General features: G+C 54.9%; 2 protein-coding genes across 6 annotated transcripts in view; one reads left to right on the top strand and one right to left on the bottom strand.

Moving 5' to 3' along the window:
• CCND3 (cyclin D3) overlaps positions 1-4,484 on the bottom strand; it is a 98,898-nt gene extending 94,414 nt beyond the window's left edge. For all 3 annotated transcript variants that reach the window (XM_089333964.1, XM_051855704.3, XM_051855705.3), the window contains exon 1: positions 4,311-4,484. The gene's annotated coding sequence lies outside the window, so the exon portion shown is untranslated. The remainder of the gene's footprint in view (positions 1-4,310) is intronic.
• A 933-nt stretch (positions 4,485-5,417) lies between these two features.
• TAF8 (TATA-box binding protein associated factor 8) overlaps positions 5,418-18,656 on the top strand; it is a 29,078-nt gene continuing 15,839 nt past the window's right edge. For all 3 annotated transcript variants that reach the window (XM_008262913.5, XM_002714675.6, XM_089333959.1), the window contains exons 1-7: positions 5,418-5,523; positions 6,290-6,446; positions 10,124-10,222; positions 10,539-10,601; positions 11,950-12,074; positions 15,221-15,368; positions 16,908-17,050. In XM_008262913.5, the coding sequence (XP_008261135.1) occupies positions 5,479-5,523; positions 6,290-6,446; positions 10,124-10,222; positions 10,539-10,601; positions 11,950-12,074; positions 15,221-15,368; positions 16,908-17,050 (780 nt within the window). In that variant the 5' untranslated portion in view covers positions 5,418-5,478. The remainder of the gene's footprint in view (positions 5,524-6,289; positions 6,447-10,123; positions 10,223-10,538; positions 10,602-11,949; positions 12,075-15,220; positions 15,369-16,907; positions 17,051-18,656) is intronic.

Here is an 18,656-nt window from a genome sequence, read left to right as displayed (position 1 = left end):
TTTTATTTGAAAAGCGGGGAGACAGAGACAGAGACTAAGCTCCCATTCACTGGTTCACTCCCCAAATACCAGCAATGGCCTGGGCTGCACCAGGCCAGAGCCAGGAGCCAGGAGCCAGGAACTTCATCCAGGTCTTCCATGTGGGTGCCAGGGACCCAACCACTTGAGCCGTCACCTGCTGCCTTCCAGGGTGAGCATTAGCAAGAAGCCGGAACGGGAGCAGAGCCAGGACTTGTAGCCGAGCATTCTGATATGGGGTGTGGGCGTCTCCAGCAGTGGCTTAACCACTGAGCCAAACGCCATCTCTAGAAGCATCGGCTTAAAAACATCTCTGGGGACCAGTGCTGTGGCACAGTGGGTTAAGCCGCCGTCTCCCGCACCAGAATACCATGTGGACCCAGGGTTCAAGTCCTGGCTACTCACTTCCGATCCAGCTCCCAGCTAATGTACCTGGGAAAGTGCCTGGACCCCTGAACCCCTGTGGTAGCTGAGGATGGAGTTGCTGTAACCATTTGGAGAGTGAACCAGCAGATGGAAGATCACTCTCTGTCTGTCTCTCTCTAATTCTGCCTTTTAAATAAACCAATACATCTCTCTTTTTTTTTTTTTTTTTTTTTTGACAGGCAGAGTGGACAGTGAGAGAGAGAGAGACAAAGGTCTTCCTTTGCTGTTGGTTCACCCTCCAATGGCCACCGCGGCCGGCGCATTGTGCTGATCCAAAGGCAGGAGCCAGGTGCTTCTCCTGGTCTCCCATGTGGGTGCAGGGCCCAAGCACTTGGGCCATCCTCCACTGCCTTCCTGGGCCATAGCAGAGAGCTGGCCTGGAAGAGGGGCAACCGGGACAGAATCCGGTGCCCTGACCGTGACTAGAACCCGGTGTGCCAGCGCCGCAAGGCAGAGGATTAGCCTATTGAGCCACAGTGCCGGCCCAATACATCTCTTAAAAAAATAATAAGGGCCTGGCACCGTGGCGCACTAGGCTAATCCTTTGCCTGTGGCGCCAGCATCCCATATGGGCGCTGGTTCTAGTCCTGGTTGCTCCTCTTCCAGTCCAGCTCTCTGCTGTGGCCCGGGAAGGCAGTGGAGGATGGCCCAGGTCCTTGGGCCCTGCACCCGCATGGGAGACCGGGAGGAAGCACCTGGCTCCTGGCTTCGGATCGGCATAGCTCTGGCTGATGAGGCCATTTGTGGGGGGTGAACCAATGGAGGGAAGATCTTTCTCTCTGTCTCTCTCTCTCACTGTCTGTAACTCTACCTGTCAAATAAATAAATAAAAAATAATAATAAACATCTTTAGATCTCAACCTCCTTACTGTCTGGAGAAGTTGCTGCTCTGACTGGTGGAGGACTAGTTTAAAGGAACCCAGACTTTGAAGTCAGATGGACTCACATTCTGCATGCCCGCTTACCAGCCATGGGGCTTTGGGTAAGTCCCTCAGCCTTTCAGTCTGTAACCTGGGGATAGAGGTATTTACTGCCTGGAGCTATGGAGACTGTTAAATGAGATAATATGCCCCATTCAGCTCCTAAGTGACCATTACTCCGGGGTTTAAAGGCTGCAGGGAGAGCTCTGGGGGAGCCAGAGGTGAGGGGCAGAGAGGGGCAGAGGAGACTTCCTGCAATGCCAGGTGAAATCCAGCAAAGGAGGACTTGTCCCAGCCCCACCCAGGGGCAGGCCTCGGCACTCTCTGAAACACAGATTTACCCAAGACAAATTTTTTTAAAGATTTACCTATTTGAAAGGCAGAGTTACAGAGAGGGAGGGAGGGAGGGAGAATATCTTCCACCCACCGGTCCACTCCCCAAATGCTGCAACAGCTGGCTGGGGGCCAGGCCACACCAGGGGCCAGGGGCTCCATCCAGGTCTCCCACATGGGTGGCAGTGGTCCAAGGACTCACGCTGTTTTCCGCTGTTTGCCCAGGTGTATTCGCAGGGAGCTGGACTGGAAGTGGAGCAGCCGGGGACAAGTGAACTAGTGCCCACATGGGTTGCAGGCAATGGGTTAACTCAGGATTTAAAATTTAAATGTCTCTGTGGGCAAGATAAACACAGCCAAGGCTGGGCAGGAAAAGGGAAACTTGGCAGGGGCCCACCACTTTCCCCACCCCGGCCCTCTCTAAACTTCCTCTTGCGGTTTCTCAATAGTACAACCTGTCCTCCACCGCTCAGCCGGTGCCTGGGGGAGGGAGGGGGTGTGCCAAGGGCTCTGCCCCCACCCTGCCCCCAGCCAGCAAGGGAGGGAAGTGTGTGCATGGCAGAGGGGGGGTCTGCAGAGAGCCACAATTCCCACCCTGGCATCTCCAGGGACCACGCTCTACCTGAGCCACCTGCACCAACAGCCACCCCACACCCAGCCTTAGGGCCTCCCCTGGCCAGTGCAAAGGGCCCTGGGAGAAACTTCACTCCTGCGAGGAGGTGGAGCCCCACAGCTGGAGTCCGTAGCCACGTGGCCTGGCCCACCCGGAGCGGCTGGGGAACACAGCGAGTGAGCATCTTCAGGCTGCTGCCTCTCCCTGCCTGCCCATCCTCCCCACTTGGCTACCAAGCTAGAGTGCCCCTCCGGAACCTGGACTATGAGGGTCACTCTTATTCTTCAAGATGAAAAAGAAAACGGGGGTGTCTTGGTTCCCCGCGTCTCCAGACCCTGGCACATCACTGCCACGTCGGGTGCTTTTTCTGCATCTGAACTCGGTTAGGTTGGCTGCCCTTGGGTTATTGACATTTCCCCTCCCTCTGGGGTGTGGCTAACAACACACACACACACACACACACACACACACACACACACACACACACTGCTCTGTGCAGTCCTCACAACCCGACTCCAGGCTGCTGGGGCTCTCTGCAAACAGTGCCAGCACCCAGAAGATGGCTGCCCACACTCTTTGGAATCACCCAAGACACAGGACCACCCAGAGTCAGTGAAAACTCCCCAGGCCCTGGCCCACAGGTGGCCAAGGAGGCAGGTTGGCCCAGTGGTTAGGAACGGGGTCTCCCAAGTCCAGCGACCCGGGTTTCCGTGCCAGCTCTGCCACTTCCCTCTTGCATCCTCGTTAGGAAGCCTACTCAGCTCCCCCAGACCCGGGGTTCCTCACCCACGGAGCAGGGCTAACCCCAGTGCCTGCCGCTGCCGCAGGGGAGGACGGGCTGAAACTCAGGGCTGGGTACAGACTGAAACAGAGGTGCTTTCAACTTCAGCTTCTAGAGGGGCGGACGCTCCCACCTGTTGAACCCTGACACCCTGAACACCCGGGGCGCACGCAGACCGAGAGCGGCCACGCACACAGGTGCCGCAGGGATTCCTCAGTGCCTGCGCCAGGAATGAGCGCGGAGCATCTGCCGGGAAGCAATGGAGATCCACCTCCCCACTGACGTCTGCTCCCACGGGGAACAGAGACGGGGGGGGGGGGTGTTTCAGAGGGCCAGCACCTGCCAGAGGAAACAGCTCGGAGCCCAGGTGTGGGGGGCGCTGCACCAGCTGGACATTATTGGCTGTTTGGGAACCAGCCCAGACATCTGCCTTTCCTCGAATTCATCCCCACCTCCTCTTCATACCTGGGCAGTGCGCTAGAGAGAGCAGTTGCTGCTGGGTCACCACGTAGCCCACAGCGGAGTGCAGTCCAGTTCTGTGGGATGAGCAGTGCCCCCAGTCTTCCCACTAACGTCCCTACCCAGCGATCTGTCCATCCTTCCTTCCGAATCCAGCTCAAAGCTCCCTTTCTCCCTGACGCTTCGCGCCGCCCTGGGCACGTCCCCGGGCTGTGCTGTGGCTGTGGATGCGCACTCCCGCACTCTCGGCACCCCACACAGAGCCGGCGCACGGCCCACGCTCGGCCCCTCCGTGCCCCCTGCCTTACACCGGCTTCTGCGGTGACTCCTCGGGTTAACACTCAGACACACCGCCGACGCGCAAACTCTCCCCTGTGCACCCATCAGACGCGACGGCGAGACACACAGTGGCCTCCCCCGGCCTCGGTCTCTCGCGCCCCTCTCTGGGGTAGGAAGAACGGGAACAGCCCAGGGAAGCGCCCTCGCTCCCAGGTCCGCTTAAGGGGGCGGCGGTGAGCGCAGAGGCGCAAGGGCTTCTCCGCCCTTCGAGTACACGCGAAGCGGCGCGCGCGTCCTGGGAGCGCAAAGGGGCCCGGCTGAGGGGCCGCCAGGGAGGTGCTGACGGCGCGGAGACCCCCAACCCAACCTCTGGCGACCCCCCCCCCCCCCGCTCAGGATATCTAGCGTGAACCGCGAAGCCCCAGGGCCAGGGGGTGATGCCCACATCGCCTCTCCTCGCTGCGCCAGCCCCCAAGCCTACCTCGTGGGCAGGTGAGTCCCGCGGAGCACCCGGGGTGGCCGCACACGCGCTCCCCCGCCGCCTCTGGCCTCGGTCTTCGGGAAGTGGCGGGGGGCTGGGGTGGGGGTGGTCGCAGCCCGCAGCCGCGGCGAGGCAGCGCACCCCGTCCCCAGGCGCCCAAACAGACCCAGGCTCCGCCCCCGCGACCGCGGCGTGTTTACAAAGTCGGCGGATCCCGAGTTTGAAGCTGGGCAGGAAGTGGGGAAGAGGGGGCGGGGGAGACAAAGGGGCTGGGGCGCGGCTCCGCGCAGCCCGGGTGCCGACCCCCGCCGGCCCCGCCCCGCGCGCCCTAGGTAGGGGACGGGGCCCCGGCGGGCTCAGGTGCGCACGGCCAGCAGGCGCCTAGCGGGGTCCGCCAGCGCGCGCGACCCAGGAAGCCCACCACACAGTGGGCAACTGCTGCACGTCGGGCACCGGGACAGTCCCCTGCCGTCGTTACCTGGTTGTCCCCTCGGCCGTCAGCACCCCTCCACCCCCAGATTCACAGAAAAGGAGACTGACGCACAGAGCGGTTAGGTATTGTGCCCAAATTCCCGCAGCCGCCGAGGGCTGGGACCCAAGCCCAGCGTCCTTGCCCTGCCAAGGCGCAGGCGCGGAGTGGACCTTCGACACCCCCCCCCAAGACCCTCGGCGGCCACGCGGACGCGACGCCCGAGGACTGAGGCAGGCCCGGAGCAGGCACGCCCATCCCCAAGGGGTCCACGGACGGCCGCACAAAATCACGAGATCAGATGCCCCAGGGTTTCCCAAGAGGACCCAGGGAGCTTGGTAACCAAATCCCCAAGCCCCTTTCCCACGGTGGGGTCACTAGGACCGCGCTGGGCCCAGCCAGGTGTGGCTAATAACCAGAGACGTTTGGAGAAACCCTGCCAGTGTAGACTACCTCCTGGATCCTTCCTCATCAGAAACGATTCACTATTAAAACAGGCTTATTTTAATTCGCGTAAACCAAGATAACATTTTCGCACCCCCCCCCAAGCCCACACACTTCGCTTACAAATGGTCACGTGCGCACCCCCATCCAGAGGCTTCGGAAAACCGGGAGGAGCGTGCGCGCGCCCCGCCCACCCCGCCCCGTGACTACAAGTCCCATCGCGCCCCGCGCTCACGCACGTTACGCCAGGGCAAGATGGCCGACACGGCGGCCGCTGCCGGGGCTGGCGGCTCCGGAACGGTAAGGGGTAGAAACGCGGGCCCGGCGCTGAGAGAGTTGGGGTACTCTGCAACTTTCCCCTGGCCTGGGCAGCAGGCTTATGCCCAGCTATCCCGCCCCAGCGTGGGCTGCGACCGGAGGAGGGCCCCTCAGGCTGTGCGCGCCCACCCCTCTGAGGGACTTGGCGGCGGCCTCCTGAGTTGGTGAACCTGTGTCCTGATTGGTTTGCTCGGTTGGGAACCCGGAATATCTCCTGATTGGTCCAGAGAGGACTGTTTCGCCTCTTCATTGGCCAGGCAGAGCTGGGCGGGATTGCTGCTTCAAAATATTGAGCTTCCCTACCAAGGCGTGCTGTGGTCTTTCGCCCTCTCCTCGGCTCGGTGTGATGTTATTGCTTTAATTCTCCTTGCTAATGAAACGGTTTGGAAGTGGGATGACGAACGATAGAGATCCCGTTTGCTTTTCTCCCGGGAGCTAGGTTTAATTGAGTCCCGTCACGAGTGTTTCTTCCGCTGTGCTGATAATGTGCGGGAGTAGAGAGTGTGGGAAAAACAAGAAACACACAGAACAGGAAACCCCAGCCATTTTGCATTATAGCGCCTTAGGTTTGGGGGATGCCGATGGTCTCTGAGAGGGCCCTCCGGCTCGGTTTTCGCTCGGTCGGCCAAGATTTGCAGGTCGCAGCGCTGGTGTTTAGCACGGGACGCGCGCTTGCCGTGAACGATCCGGGGACTGCGCGCTGCCCTCTTGTCCCGGGGGTGACACTGCTCTCCCTGCCGGTTCCCAGAGGTCGGGGAGCAAACAGTCCACCAACCCTGCCGACAACTACCACCTGGCCCGGAGGAGAACCCTGCAGGTGGTCGTGAGCTCTCTGCTGACGGAGGCCGGGTTTGAGAGCGCAGAGAAGGCGTCCGTGGAAACCCTGACGGAGATGCTGCAGAGCTGTGAGTACCGGGCAGCGGCGGGCTCCGTCCCTTCTGCGCCCTGCGTTGTGACGGCGGCGGAGGGGAGAGACTTCAGGCTTTCCAGCCACGCAGCCCGGGCTGGAAATCGTCCCCCTGCCACTGCGTAGCGCCAGCAGCTCCTCACCCTCTTGAACCTCGACGCCCTCCTTTGTGGAGTGGGGTAGTAATTGAGGCGCGCGGGGTTGTGAGTACGGCAGTCAAAGCTGGGGGGCTGCACGCTGTCGAGGACTTGGAGACCTCATTATTGCTGTTTTGCTCTCTCTTCTGGGAGGACTCACACCTTCGTGGGGCGGGGGGAGTGTCAGGACTTACGCCCTGGAATAGATGCTAGTACATTAGTAAGGAGATGCTATATTATGTGATAGGAAGAATGAGGGTATGTTGAATAGAATGGGGAAAAACAACTTTTTATTAAGAAAAAAAAAGATTTATTTATTTATTTGCATGGCAGAGTTACAGAGAGGCAGAGGCAGAGAGAGAGGTCTTCCATCTGCTGGTTCACTCTCCAGATGTCTGCAGTGGCCAGAGCTGGGCTGATGCGAAGCCAGGAGCCAGGAGCTTCTTCCGGGTCTCCCACGCAGGTGCAGGGGCCCAGAGACTTGGGCCATCTTCTGCTTTCCCAGATCATAACTGAGAGCTGGATTGGAAGTGGAGCAGCTGAGACTCAAACTGGTGCGCATATGGGACGCCGGCACTACAGGCAGCGGCTTTACCCGCTACGCCACAGCGCTCTGGCCCTGAAAAACAACTTTTAAGGGATTGCTGAGCCTTAGGAGCCTGTTGTGGCCTGTTTAAAATTTCTTAGGGGCTAGAATTGGACAAGGGGTGTTGGGGGATTCCTACAGTATTTCTTAGGGACCAGCACCTGTGAAAAGAAGTAGAAGAACTGAAGTGCAGTGCAGACCCAACAAAGAGCTGGCCAACAGGTGGGCATCCTTGGAGCGGCTGTCGTCTGCCAAGGAGAAAAGGCCCCGCCTTTGTGCCCAGGTCTCGATCAGACCCAGATGTGTGCTGCCCTGAGTAGGGTGTGACCCTGGGTGGAGCCACTTTCTGCAGCTGATTTTAGAAACTTTTTTTTAATATTACTTTTAAATATATTTATTTATTTAAAAGGCAGAGAGGGAGACAGACAGAGATCTCTCAACTGCTGGTTCACTCTCCAAATGCCCACCACTGCCAGGGCTGGGCCAGGCTGAACCCAGGAGCCAGGGACTCCGCCCAGGCCTTTCGCATGAGCGGCAGGGAGCCGAGTTCCAGAGCCCTCACTCGCCGCCTCCCAGAGTGTGTGTTGGCAGGAGGCTGAAACTGGGAGCAGAGCCAGGACTTGGAACCCCGGCACTCCAGTGTGTGCTTGTGGGCATCCCAACTGGCATCTTAACCACTGTGCCACACGCCTGCCCCTTGAACTTCTAATACCAGATGTTTTCCTAAACCTGTGACCTCACACTTTTTGGTCTCAGAACCACTTTCAGACTCAAATATTGAGGATCCCCAAGAGCTTTTATATGTGTACAAAATATGTTATACATATGCTATACATATGCATAATACTTAGGTATATATAGCATGTGCCTATATTTGCCAGATTTGAAAATAAAATTCTAAAATGTAAGGATATACAGTCACACATTCCGTTATTCATCAGAGTGGTGATGTCATCCGAAGTCATATAACCCTGGAAAAGTACATGAGAGAATGACAGTAAAAAAGTCAAATAATGACTTAATTTTGTTAAGAAAATAATTTTGACTTGTAGGGGCTGGCGCTGTGGCATAGCGGGTAAAACCACCGCCTACAATGCAGCATTCCATATGGGCGCTGGTTGAAGTCCCGCCTGCTCCACTTCCAATCCAGCTCTCTGCCTGGCCTGGGGAAGCAGTAGAAGATGGCCCAAGTCCTTGGGCCCCTGAACCCATGTGGGAGACCTGGAAGAAGCTCCTGGCTTCAGATTGGCACAGCTCCAGCCATTGCAGCCATCTGGAGAGTGAACCAGCAGATGGAAGATCGATCTCTCTCTCTCTCTCTCTCTGCCTCTCTTTCTCTCTCTCTGTAACTCTGACTTTCAACTAAATAAATAAATCTTTTAAAAAGTAACAATTTTGACCTGTAGACTCTGGAAAAGATTTGGGAGACTGCCAGGGATTTCCAGACTGCACTTTGACAACTTTGGCCCCCAAAAATGAACTAATAATTCCCAACCAAAAAAAGAATTCCGTTCTTGAGAAGATCTTGGAATTGAGAGTGTGAAGGTTCTGTCTAGAGACTGGTGTCAGTGACTGGCTTAGGCGGCAGCAGTTGGGATAGGTTTCAGGTAGACTTTGTGCTTCTTGCTTTTATCTTATGAGCAGCTGGGTCCCTGGGACAGGGTCTCCTTATCTTTTGGGATCCATTTCTTCTCTGAATGAAACCTGTGCGCTCGTCCCCAGAGAGAGACTTTTCCTGTGCATTGAATTCAGCGCTGTGGGGCCAGTGCTGTGGCATAGCTGGGTAGGCTGCCTGCAGTGCTGGTATCCCATTTGGGTACATGTTCAATTCCTGGCTGCTCCACTTCTGATCCAGCTCTCCACTAATGCACCTGGGAAAGCAGTGGAGGGTGGCCCAAGTGCTTCAGCCCTTTCGCCTACGTGGGAGACCTGGAAGAAGATCCTGGCTCCTAGCTTTGGCCATGAGCCGGCCCCGGCCATTGTGCCCATCTGGGGAGTGAACCAGTGGTTAAATTTCTCTCCCTCTCTTTCTCTCACTCTCTCCCTCTCTCTTTTCCCTCTCTCTCTGTAACTCTGCCTTTCAAATAATTAAATAAAACCTTTAAAAAAATAAATGAATTCATCCTGAGTCAGGATGTTCATGGCACTTCCCAGCCACCTCCAAAGCCCATCCACGCGGCCCAACTCCCTAAGCTGTGTCTTAGGCACCTTCCACCGTGCCCCGGAGGACTTCAGCATGACTGTGAACTAGAGGTTCCGCTTCCAGCAGAAGAAACAAAAAGTGGCCCCCGTAATATAAGATCTTTAGAGGGGAGTAAGCTCTGCATAACAAAATGAATCCCTCCTCCCATTTTTAAATGTACAATTCCATGGACTTAGTATATTCATGGTGTTGGGCAACCGTGTCAGCACTATCCATTTCCAGAACTTCCAGAACTTTCACTGTATGTGAAACCTACATACAGAAATTGTACGCCCATTAAGAACAGCTCCCCGTTGCCCCTTTGCCCCTCCCACCCCTCAGCCCCTAGGAACCTCCCTCTTACTTGCTGTTTCTTATGGATTTGCCGTTTCTAGGTACCTCATGTAAATGAGATCTTTAAACATTTGTCCTTTTGTATCTGCCTCGTTTCACTTAGCGTAATGTTTTCCAAGCTCATCCATGCCGTAGCCTGCCGGCATTTCATTCCTTTCGAAGACCGAATGCTATTCCGTGGTCCGTAGGTGCCACACTTTGTTTATCCGTTCATCTGTCAGTGGGCAGCAGGTCTTTGACTATTGTCAATAACGTTCCTGTGAACATCGGCGTACAAGTGTCTTCCTGGATCCCTGCTTCCAGCAGCTTTGGGCGTACACGTAGAGGTAGCGTGGCCGGCTCACGTGGGAGATAAGTCTGTTTCGGTTTTGAGGAACTGAGGATGAAAGTCTGTGCCTTTGACCCCCACCCCTTAGACATCTCAGAGATTGGGAGGAGTGCCAAGTCTTACTGTGAGCACACAGCCCGGACTCAGCCCACGCTGTCGGATATTGTGGTCACGCTCGTGGAGATGGGTAAGTGCGACTCCCGTGTGCAGTGCTGGGGGCAGCGGGTGGGGTAATGCGGGAGCGAGGAGTCCCTCGGGATCAGCGTGTCTACCGAGTGTTCTGGGTGCCTTTGTGTTCCCCTGGTTTGCCTCTAGCTTGGGAGACTTAGCTAGCGAGGGTTTTGAACGCATTTAAGAGAACGCCTAACTCCCCGTTGGTGGATTCTCTTCAGCGGCAGCAGCGTGGCTGAGTGGAGTTTAGGCCGCTTCTCCGCAGTGTCCCCCCTCATCCCATGTTCACTGTCCACAGGCTGGGCGGTGATGTTTGTTCCCCTGTGTCTTAGGTTTCAACGTGGACACTCTCCCTGCCTACGCGAAACGGTCTCAGAGGATGGTCATCACTGCCCGTAAGTGACTGAGCTCAGGCCCTTGGCAGATGTCTCCGGCTCTTGGGGAATGAGTTAGTTGGAGGGGCCAGGGATTGGATTGCCAGCTACCATGTTGTCGCAGGCTCTTTCTAGTCTCTGGGCTGTTCACCATATAACCTTTATCTAGGCCCGTGGGGTCAGGGTGTGAGGTTCAGGCACCAGAAGAGCAAGTGCTGATGCTTGGAAACCTGCAAAGTAATCATTCTTCCCTGGATCGAGATTGGTAAACTATGGCCTGTGCCCCACTACTTGTCTTTTTTTTTTTTTTTTTTTTTTTTTTTTTTTTTTTTTTGACAGGCAGAGTGGATAGTGAGAGAGAGAGACAGAGAGAAAGGTCTTCCTTTTGCTGTTGGTTCACCCTCCAATGGCCAGCGTGCTGCGGCCGGCGCATCACGCTGATCTGATGGCAGGAGCCAGGTACTTATCCTGGTCTCCCATGGGGTGCAGGGCCCAAGTACTTGGGCCATCCTCCACTGCCCTCCCAGGCCACAGCAGAGAGCTGGCCTGGAAGAGGGGCAACCGGGACAGAATCTGGCGCCCCGACCGGGACTAGAACCCGGTGTGCCGGCGCCGCAAGGCGGAGGATTAGCCTAGTGAGCCGCGGCACCGGCCTCCCACTACTTGTCTTTATAAATAAAGCTTTATTGGCACACAGACATATTTACTCACTAGGGCTGGTTGCTTTTGTGCTGTAATGGCAGAGTTTAGTCATGACAGAGCCTGAACACCCTGTGAAACCTAAGATGTTCACTCTCCTGTCCTCTATGTAAAATGTTTGACGACCTGTGCCTTAGATAAGGCTGGGTGCCATAAGCTGAATGTAGAATAACTAGTTTGGGCTTATAGGACCTGGGGAGAATTCACTGGACTTTTTTTGTTGTTCCTAATTTTTTCAGGTTGGCATCTTTTTAAGAATTCCCCTCTCAAAGTTGCCACTCTTCAGTCCTCTCTTTCTTCCCCGGCTTTCTGTGTGTCTGGGGTCCCTAGAAAGGGAGTCAGCAGCCCATCTACCCTCCTCAGTTTCTCAGACGTTCTTTCACGTAGGTGCCATGGGCACGGCCGCCCACCTACCCTCCTCAGAGGCTTGCAGGCCGATTGCAGGTGTGACCATCAGCCAAGGTCATCCAGCAGGACTGGGCTTCGCAGGGGTGGCCTTCATAGGTTCTCAAGCCCCTGAAGGCCTGTTAATGATGGAATGATAACGTACCTGACTTTTAGAAGGCGGCAGTGGGCATTTACTTGGAGAAAAGACGGGTTTGGGCAGAGACCATATTCTGTGAAACCAGGGCCCTGGGCACGGGTGTAACCGGTTGTGACTCTGTTGCAGCTCCAGTGACCAATCAGCCAGTGACCCCCAAGGCCCTCACCGCAGGGCAGAACCGACCCCACCCACCGCACATCCCCAGCCACTTTCCGGAGTTCCCCGATCCCCACACCTACATCAAAACCCCGGTGAGTGATGAAGCCCCACTAGTGGCTGTGACTGCTGTAAGTCCCAGGTTCCAGCTCACAGCTGGGCTGGAGTCCCACAAGCTGTGGACCAGAGAGGTGCTCAGAGATTGGGACGTTTTTCCCCATTGAGAAACAGCTTGGCAGATGACGATTATTTTACAAATTTGTCAGCAAAAGTGTAGTTGAGGAAACTGAAGCCAGCCCCAATATTGCCTGTCCCACCGGACCACCGTAGTGCTGAGCTAGGTGGAAACAAGACTGGAAGGGGTCCCCCAAATGTCTATGCTAATTCTTGGTGCAGCGTTAGGTAACTGGTAGTTTTGTGTGTGCTTTCCTATTTTTTTTTTTTTATAAGATTTATTTATTTGAAAAGCAGAGTTACAGAGAGGCAGAGGCAGAGAGAGAGAGGTCTTCTATCCTCTGGTTTATTCCCCAAATGACTGCAACGGCCAGAGCTGGGCTGATCCAAAGTCAGGAGCCAGGAGCTTCTTCTGGGTATCCTTTGTGGGTGCAGGGGCCCAAGGACTTGGGCCATCTTCCACTGCTTTCCCAGGCCACAGAAGAGAGCTAGTTTAGAAGTGGAGCAGCCAAGACTCCAACCAATGCCCACAAGGGATTCCGGTGCTACAGGTGGAGGCTTTACCTGCTGTGCCACAGGGCTGGCCCCAATTTCTATGTTTAAATAAGGAAGCTGTATTGATGACACACCAGAAGGGACAGTAACAATGGTAGAAATTTTTCCAAGTACTTCTTTTAAAACCTTGTCTTTATGTCAAGAATAGTAGTTACTCTTTTGGTCATTGTTAGAATGTTATCTTTGCCATTACAATATAAATGTTTGGCTAATCGCCAATGAATAGCTTTAAAACAAATAAGCTTTGTTTATTTGATTTTTGTTTGAGAGAGAGCGAGCTCCCATCTGCAGATTCACTCCCTCAAAGCCTGCAATGGCCAGAGCTGGGTCAGGCTGAAACCGAGAGCCAGGAACTCAGTCTAGGTCCTCCATGTGGGTGTCAGGAGCCCCGCTGCTGGAGCCGTCACTGCCGCCTCCTCGCATCCGCATCAACAGGCAGCTGGAATCAAGGCAGAGCTGAGAAGCAAATCCAGGCTCTCTGATGGGTGTCTTAACCGACACCCACCCCGTGTGTAGATCCTACCTGTTTTCACTCCGTAGCAAGTTCACTGCCATTGTCAAAATCAGGAGCAGGGATGGCGGCCTCTTAGTCGCTTGCACTTAATAATTTCTTCAGTCTCTGTTTTTGAGGAAATCTTTTGGAACAGCGTATCCATTCTGTGAGAGTTGATTTAAGAAAACAGGTCGGTGGGTGGGCCAGCGCTGTGGCATAGTAGGTTGGGCCTCCACCTGCGCTGCTGGCATCCAATCTTGTTGCGGGTTTGAGTCCCAGCTGCTCTGCTTCCAATCCAGCTCCCTGCTGGTGCGCCCGGAAAAGCAGTAGAGGATGACCTAAGTCCTTGTGCCCCTGCACCCACGTGGGAGACTGGGAAGAAGCTCCTGGCTCCTGGCTTCAGATCAGCCCAGCTCCAGCCATTGCGACCATCTGGGGAGTAACCAGTGGATGGAAGACACCTCTCTAACTCTGTCAAATAAATAAATAAATTACTAAAAAAGAAACAAGTTGATATAGTCTGCAAATCCACAGTGTGGTAGGCATTATGATACAGCCGGCTAAGCCAAAGCTTCAGACTCCCATATCCCACATGGCAGTGTCTGGCTCGTGTCTTGGCCACTGCACTTGCAGTCCAGCTTCCCGCTAATGCATCTGGGAAGGCAGCAGAGGATGGCTCATCTCCCACACCCAGCTGGAGTTCCGGGCTTCTGGATTTGGCCTGGCCCAGCCCCAGCTTTAGTGGGCATTTGAGGAGTGATGGAAGATCTCTTGCTCTGTCTCTTCCCCATTCTCTGTCACTGTCTTTAAAATAAATAAATCTTAAAAAAAAAAAAAAAAAACAAAAAGCCCACAGATTAAGGGACGTCCCATTACACTGATAGAACCAGTGGTCCCTGTTGGGGCTTCCCTGGGAGGATGCCCACCTTTCAGGTTGCATCTCACCCCTGGGCCAGCTGCCAGGGATGCTGAGTAGAGCCCCTGGTCAGTCTCTACAGTAAATGTTTGCACGTTTCTTAATTTTATTTTTTAATTTTAATTTTAGTTTGTAAAATCTGTCTTCTAGCTTTAAAGACACACACACACACACACACACACACATTATTTGTAGGCACCTACTGCACAGTAGAACATCAGAACTTCTCTTTCCTATTTAACTTAATACCTATTTTTTCTTTCTCTCTCTTCCTTCCTCCCTCCCTCCCACCCTCTCTTCCTTCCTTCCAAGTTACAGAGAGAGAGAGGGAGAGACAGATCTTCCATCTGCTGGTTCGCTCCCCAAATGGGTACAATAGCGAGGGAGGCCAGGAGCTTCTTCCAGTTCTCCTAAGTGGGTGGCAGGGGCCCAAGCACCTGGGCCATCTTCCATTGCTTTCTCAGACCATTAGCGGGGAGCCGGATGGGAAGTCAAGTAGCTAGTACTCAAACTGGCACCCATATGGAATGCCGGCATCACTAGTGGCAGCTTTACCCACTATGCCACAGCACTGGCCCCATGTTTCTTACTTTTAAGAAGAAATATAGGGGCTGGCGCTGTGGTGTAGTAGGTTAAGCCTTCACCTGGGATGCTGGCATCCCATATGGGCACCAGTTCGAATCCTGGCTGCTCCACTTCTGATGCAGCTCCCTGCTTATGGCCTGGAAAAACAATGGAGATGGCCCAGGTGCTTGGCCCCCTGCCTCCCACGTGGGAGACCCAGAAGAAGATCCTGGCTTCTTGCCTCAGATCAGCCCAGTTCTGGCTGTTGCAGCCAATCTTTGGGGAGTGAACCAGTATATGGAAGATCTCTGCTGTAACTCTGCCTCTCAAATAAATAAATCTAAAAAAAAAAAAAGAAATATTAGTGTAAGTACATAGTTGTCTTTCTGCCCTTCCTCTGGCCTGGTAGCTTTCTGCTCTGACTGCTGGCAGTGGATCATTGTAGAGGGTGGAAGGACACGGCACAGCAAGGCAGGGGCCTGCGCTGAGCAGAACAGTCCGTTGGCATGACCCCGGTGTCTCCGCTCTTCTCTCCGTAGACCTACCGGGAGCCTGTGTCAGACTACCAGGTGCTGCGGGAGAAGGCTGCATCGCAGAGGCGCGACGTGGAGCGGGCGCTCACCCGGTTCATGGCCAAGACAGGCGAGACCCAGAGCCTTTTCAAAGACGACGTCAGCACGTTCCCACGTGAGAGCCGTCCCTCTGCGGACCTGTGTTAGCGTTCAGGCTCACCGTGTCCCCCTCCCTTCCTTCCCATAGCTGCAGGTTTCCCACAGGGTTCCGCCTCCCCTTCCCTCGCGGATGACTCCAGAACAGTGATGGCTTCTATTGGGATCGGCCCCCGAGGTGCACCAAGTTCAGGTGGCCCCGAGGGGAGTCAGGCTCGCTCAGAAGTGACAGCCCAGGTGTCCTCTCACAGGCCCTGCCTCCCTTAGCTCTGTGCTGACCAGCTTACTTCCTCTCCACAGGCCCAGTTTTTGCAAAGGTGAATGGGAGAATAGTGGTCTAGATGACTGACTCTTTCAGCTTCTTTTGGATGCCTGCTGTGTGTCCACTCTGGACTGATAGCAGCTGATGGCTATTAAATGCCAGGCACTGTCCTAATCATTTCCCACACGTCATCTTGTTTAATCACGTGTGAGCCCGTGAGTTAGGGATGATCTCATCACCACCTGTAGAGGAAGCCAAGGCTCATAGAGAAGAGACATGAAGCAGTTTGCTGAAGGTCACAGGCCTAGTGAGCAGCATTCAAACCTAGCCCTGTCTGACTGCTAGACATGATATGGATAAAAATAATTTTTTAACATATCTCCTGGGCTGGCTATAGCTCAGCGGTTCCTTCAACACAGTAATATATCTCCCGACAGTCAAGTTTTGTTTGAAAGGCAGAGAGAGCTCCCATCTATGAGTTCACTCCCCAAATGCCCGTGAAGGCTGGGCCCAGGCTGGGGCCAGAGCCGGGAACTGGGAACACGATCCAGGTTTCCCACGTGGTGGCAGGAACCCAAATACTTGAGCCATCGCGGCTGCCTCCCAGGTCTGCATTGCAGGAAGCTGGAGTCGGGAGCCAGGGCCAGGAGTCAAACCCAAGCACTCCAGCATAGGACATGGGTGTCTTAACCACTAGGCTAAACACCCACTTCCTAATGATCTTTAATGGATTTCTTCCTCTCATCCTCACTCATTGCTTTTGGGGGAACTGGAACCCTGGTATACTAGGAGCATCGTAGCTCAGTGGGGGTGCTCCCGTGTGGAGAGTTCCCAAGTCCAGCCTTGGGACCTGGGTCCTTCCTGCTGAAAGGGTTAATCTCCCTGCCTGTTCTGGGACAGTGCTTGGAGGGGTCAGCTGACCTTGGATACCAGGTCACTTTAGCTTGGATCCAGCACGTTGCCAGGATCCTAGCTAAAGTCCCGGTTCTGTCTGGCTTCAGTTGTGCTTGCTCCAGGTGGGCGGTGAAGTCACACTGTTTGAGTTCGAATCCCACGTTGCCATTTTCTGTGTGCTGAGAAAGTCGCATAGCCTCTCTGCGCCTCACGTTCCCATCTGTAAACCAGGAGTGGTCAATGCGCTTCATAGGGTGGGCGTGAGGACACTGCCGGGCAGGTTGTGTAGGTGCTTGGAGCGCAGCAGTTGTCTCGGTGCCTCGCACCAGCGTGTCGTAAGGCTCCAGGCCAGCTGCAGGGCCCCCTTGACCACGGAGTCGTGCCTGTCTCCCACCCCCACAGTGATTGCCGCCAGACCTTTCACCATCCCCTACCTGACCGCTCTTCTGCCGTCGGAGCTGGAGATGCAGCAAATGGAAGAGACGGATTCCTCGGAACAGGATGAGCAGACGGACACCGAGAACCTGGCGCTTCACATCAGCACGGTGGGTCTTGGCCTCTGCCTGCTTCAGCGTAGCTCCGAGAATGGCCCATCCCACCCTCCGCCTGTCACCCTGGGAGTTGGACGTGGCCTGCCCCAGTGCTCTGTGATAGTGCTTGCATGGTGTGCCCCTGACACTTCTGGGGAGTTTCAGCTGTGTCCTGGGGAGTCACTCATTCCGCAGAAACTGAATGAGCACCTGCCAAGGCCTGCCATAGTCCCTGGTGCTTGCGGAAGTAGTAGGAAGCAAAACAGACAAAATTCCCTGCCCTTGTGGAACTAAAGAAAAATAGGAGATGGGGAGTGGGGATGGTGATGGGGGGGATGTGGTATGAGAGTGTTCCAGGAGGTGACATTTGAGTACAGGGCTCACTGCCTGCATCGGGAACAGCAAAGGCCCTGAGGTGGGAGGTTGCTTGTTGTGTTGAAGAACAGCAAGGACATTTAGGTGGCCAGAATGGAGTGAACAAGGAGAAGAAAAGGGGTGAAGTCGGCTCACGAACGTCAGACGTACGTGTCTTGGAGGTTACATGAAGCACTTGGCATCTACTCAGGGAGATGGGGGCCACTGGAGTGGTCAGGCCAAGGAGGGTCAGGGTTGGATGCAAGTGTGTTGGCAGTGGGACCCATCAGGTTGCCATGTAGAGGACTGGCTAGAGGGGCAAGGCAGAGGCAGGAGACCCCTGGCTGGGAGGCAGTGGGAGGAAGGCAGATAATGAGACATGGTCACATAGATTATTTGCTCTGATTCTTTTCCCAGGAGAACCAGCTAATAAAGTATGTGTGTATGTGTAAGAGAGAGAGAGAGAGAGCAGATGGAGAGTTGGGCCTCACTCTGGAATTTGCCAAGCACTGGGGTTGGCGATGCCAGCTTGCCTATAGATGGTATTGAAAACCATGGGCGTCGATGAACTCTCCCAGGGGGAGTGAGGGTGAGAGAAGAGGTGCACTGATGGCCCTGGCCCTCTCCGGGTTCAGAGCTGAGGAGGGAGTAGCCAGGGAGATGGAGGAGGACCAGGAGAGGGTGGGGCCCTGGAGGCCGAGAGAAGAGAACATGGACGTGGGTGAGCAGAGCCATCAGCTGTGTGGAAAGCTGGGGTTGGTTGCAGCAGGAGGAGGGTGGAGAATGCGACCATTAGACTTTTTGCTAAGAGCCGTTCCAGTGAGAATGAGAGCAAGGGCCTGCACTGAATTCAAAGAGGGTAGAAGGAGGTTGGAGTTGGTAAATGTAGACTTGTCCTGTCCACTGCAGTAGCCACCAGTCACATGTGGCTCTTTACGTTTGAATTAAAATTGAATAGATCTGAAAAGCTGTTCCCTAGTCTCCCTAGCCACATTTCCAGTGCCCACAGCCACGTGTGGCCGGCGGCCACGGTACAGGACGGTGTAGGGAGCGAGCATCCGTTGTCCCCGAGTTCTGTCAGACAGCCCTTGTGAAGATGGCTGTTGCTGTAAAAGGAAGGGGAGGAAAGGGGTGGGGACACTGACGGAGGCAAATCAGGGCTTAAGAGAGGTCTTTTGTGGGTTTTGCGTTCCTTCTTTAAGGTGGATCCAGCATTACAGCGTGCTGAGGTAAAGAGGGAAGACGGTGAAGAGAGGAAGGACGCACG

This window comes from Oryctolagus cuniculus, chromosome 5 (assembly GCF_051225735.1).
Source record: "Oryctolagus cuniculus isolate XC-2025 breed Fujian yellow rabbit chromosome 5, ASM5122573v1, whole genome shotgun sequence".
NCBI classification, from domain to species: domain Eukaryota; kingdom Metazoa; phylum Chordata; class Mammalia; order Lagomorpha; family Leporidae; genus Oryctolagus; species Oryctolagus cuniculus.
The sequence above is the reverse complement of the archived record's forward strand: the minus strand, read 5'-3'. Positions and strand labels throughout refer to the sequence as shown.